The 2,419-nt window shown below is 30.6% G+C and overlaps 1 protein-coding gene across 1 annotated transcript in view; it reads right to left on the reverse strand.

Annotated features, from left to right (window-relative positions):
* Positions 1–685: 685 nt before the first annotated feature.
* Positions 686–2,419, reverse strand: part of LOC105623568 (LMBR1 domain-containing protein 2 homolog) — a 4,801-nt gene continuing 3,067 nt past the window's right edge. The window contains exons 5-10 of the mRNA XM_012204956.1: positions 2,167–2,344; positions 1,871–2,052; positions 1,560–1,799; positions 1,275–1,476; positions 1,001–1,117; positions 686–924 (exon numbers count right to left, since the gene is read on the reverse strand). Of these exons, the coding sequence (XP_012060346.1) occupies positions 686–924; positions 1,001–1,117; positions 1,275–1,476; positions 1,560–1,799; positions 1,871–2,052; positions 2,167–2,344 (1,158 nt within the window). The remainder of the gene's footprint in view (positions 925–1,000; positions 1,118–1,274; positions 1,477–1,559; positions 1,800–1,870; positions 2,053–2,166; positions 2,345–2,419) is intronic.

Below are 2,419 nucleotides of genomic sequence, written 5' to 3' on the forward strand. Positions count from 1 at the left end.
AAATTTTACTAAACAAACGGTAAGTTTTTAGTTTAATTTAATATATATATATATATATATATATATATATATATAAAATACTGAAATAAGTTAAAATTGTCAAGATTAATTATTATAAGAGAAATATTCAGGTATAATCTTACTTATAAAAAGTTACATATTAATGAATAATTATTTCAGGTACGTATAGTTAAAAAATCATATATAAATTATTTATTAGCTCCAACATAAGTCGAACTATACAAAACTTAAAATAATAACCGAAGAATAAAAATATTTGTCCTAATAAACATAATATACATATTAATATTAAGTCGAACATTCATTGCATTATCACTGATCTATCTTCCGCCGTAATCACAATTTTATTTAAAAAAAAAAAAGTTTTTGTTTTAAGATCTGCACATCTTTCATTCTTAATCCAACTTGTTCATATATAATAAATTATAAATATATCTCATAATGATACAACTTTATTTTAGTTCGTGCTCCTACGTAGTAATCAGATTCAAAATGCTACAGGCATGTAAAGCCTTACACTTCACGTTTAATAAGATTCATTATGTTGCTTCTTATCGACGTACATCATATTGCTCAATACAAATATCGTGTAAATCCTTAAAAGCCAATTGACAGGTTCTACACTAGCACCTAAACCATATTTATAAAAATACGGTTATGCCTTTTAAATATCATCGAACAATCCTCTGGGTGGAGGACCTACGCGACTTGTACTTGTAGAAAATGCCCTCGTATTACTCGGCTCGAATGAATCAATATCACCTTGATTTTCCATATCGTACCGATTTGCACCATAACTATCTCCACCAAATGTCATACCGATGTAATATTCCGTGGGATCGAAATCGTGCAATAGACCCGCCCTCGCGGATTCAACTGATTCATCTCGTTTTAACGGCCGTACTGAAGAATTGTCAACGATAAGTTACTTATATAATCTATATATTATATGATATCATTTATTTTTCATTATACATACCAGTGTCTGTACTTTGACGAGACGTCCTGTAACGCGTACCCACCGAAATATTAAATCTTTCCTGCATTTCGCGTCGTCTGTACATAGAATCCTCCGCTCTTTGTCGTTTACGTCTCTCTACACAAGAAAAAAATACGCTATTTTTTTCTTTTATCTCAATGTTTATTTCTTCAATATTGTTAGATATTAACACAAAGTCAAATTGTAAAGAAATTTTATGAAATATATACATCGCGTTAAAAAGTGCAATTAATAATATATAATTTATCAATACCTCTTTTTATAAGTTCTCTTCCTTCATCTACGAGATCCGTCGTAAATTCGTCATCGTCAAGAAATTGCTGAAAGCCTAGCATGGAAAGCAATCGACTGCCTATGCTAAAATACGTAGCTAAGCAAAATGCTAGAATTGCCATTGGAAAGTATACATTAAATCCATCAGATATTATAGAAATAACGTCCATATGACCCATCACCTGACAAAAAAAAGGAACAATAAAGAAACAATAAAGGTAGAAACCAATTTTTTAAAATTTACAGATCATTTAAATAATATTACTTGTGTATAATGCGTTTCCAGGATATGAGTTTTGATAATATGTGAATCCATGTGAATAAGTCCCAGAAAATTAAGACACATTGGCGGGGTTAAGCGACACAGCATCATACCACTGAATATAAGACTGTATTCATTCGTTTGATGATGGGGTGCCAAATAATAAAGATTCAATACTCGTATCTTCAAGACGGTCGAGTAGGCACAATAGCAAAGATATGCAATGATCAATGTGGACAATACCTAATAATTGAGTAGAAACATGATATAAATAAAAATGTACACTGTATGAAATAATAAACGCAAATGTTTACCTCTATAGTAAAGTAATCATAATTTCTCTTTGCTAAATTCAGAAATCGAGCGAATAAAGATAATACAGGAGACTTGTTGAAGAATGTTACTTCTGACCATACCACAGCCACTGATAAACAGCCGGCGCAAATAGCGGCTGCTTTTAAAACATAATCCTTCACAATACATTTCCAATACCATTCTGAAATTTAAGTGACAAAATTACAGAATCGAAAGCTACAAAAATTAAATTATTAAACGAACATTATGTGATATCAACACAGCAGAATAAAATGCAAAACGAGATGTTACTTACCGACAACAGGATTGTAAATAATACGAAACGGAAGTGAACGATGTGTAGGAAAAGCCTGTTTAAATCTTCTATCGTGACTCACTTGATTCTTCGCTACATCTTCCAAATCAAATATTTTATCCACTAAAATGCCCCATTGAGTTTCTATGCGTTGTAAAGTCTGCAACGCTTTTATAGTCTGAAATAGAAATAATAGCGATGTAGAAATGCAAACATTATATATACATATCATTAAACATATATACATTATATA

This window comes from Atta cephalotes (assembly GCF_000143395.1).
Source record: "Atta cephalotes unplaced genomic scaffold scaffold00059, whole genome shotgun sequence".
NCBI classification, from domain to species: Eukaryota; Metazoa; Arthropoda; class Insecta; order Hymenoptera; family Formicidae; genus Atta; species Atta cephalotes.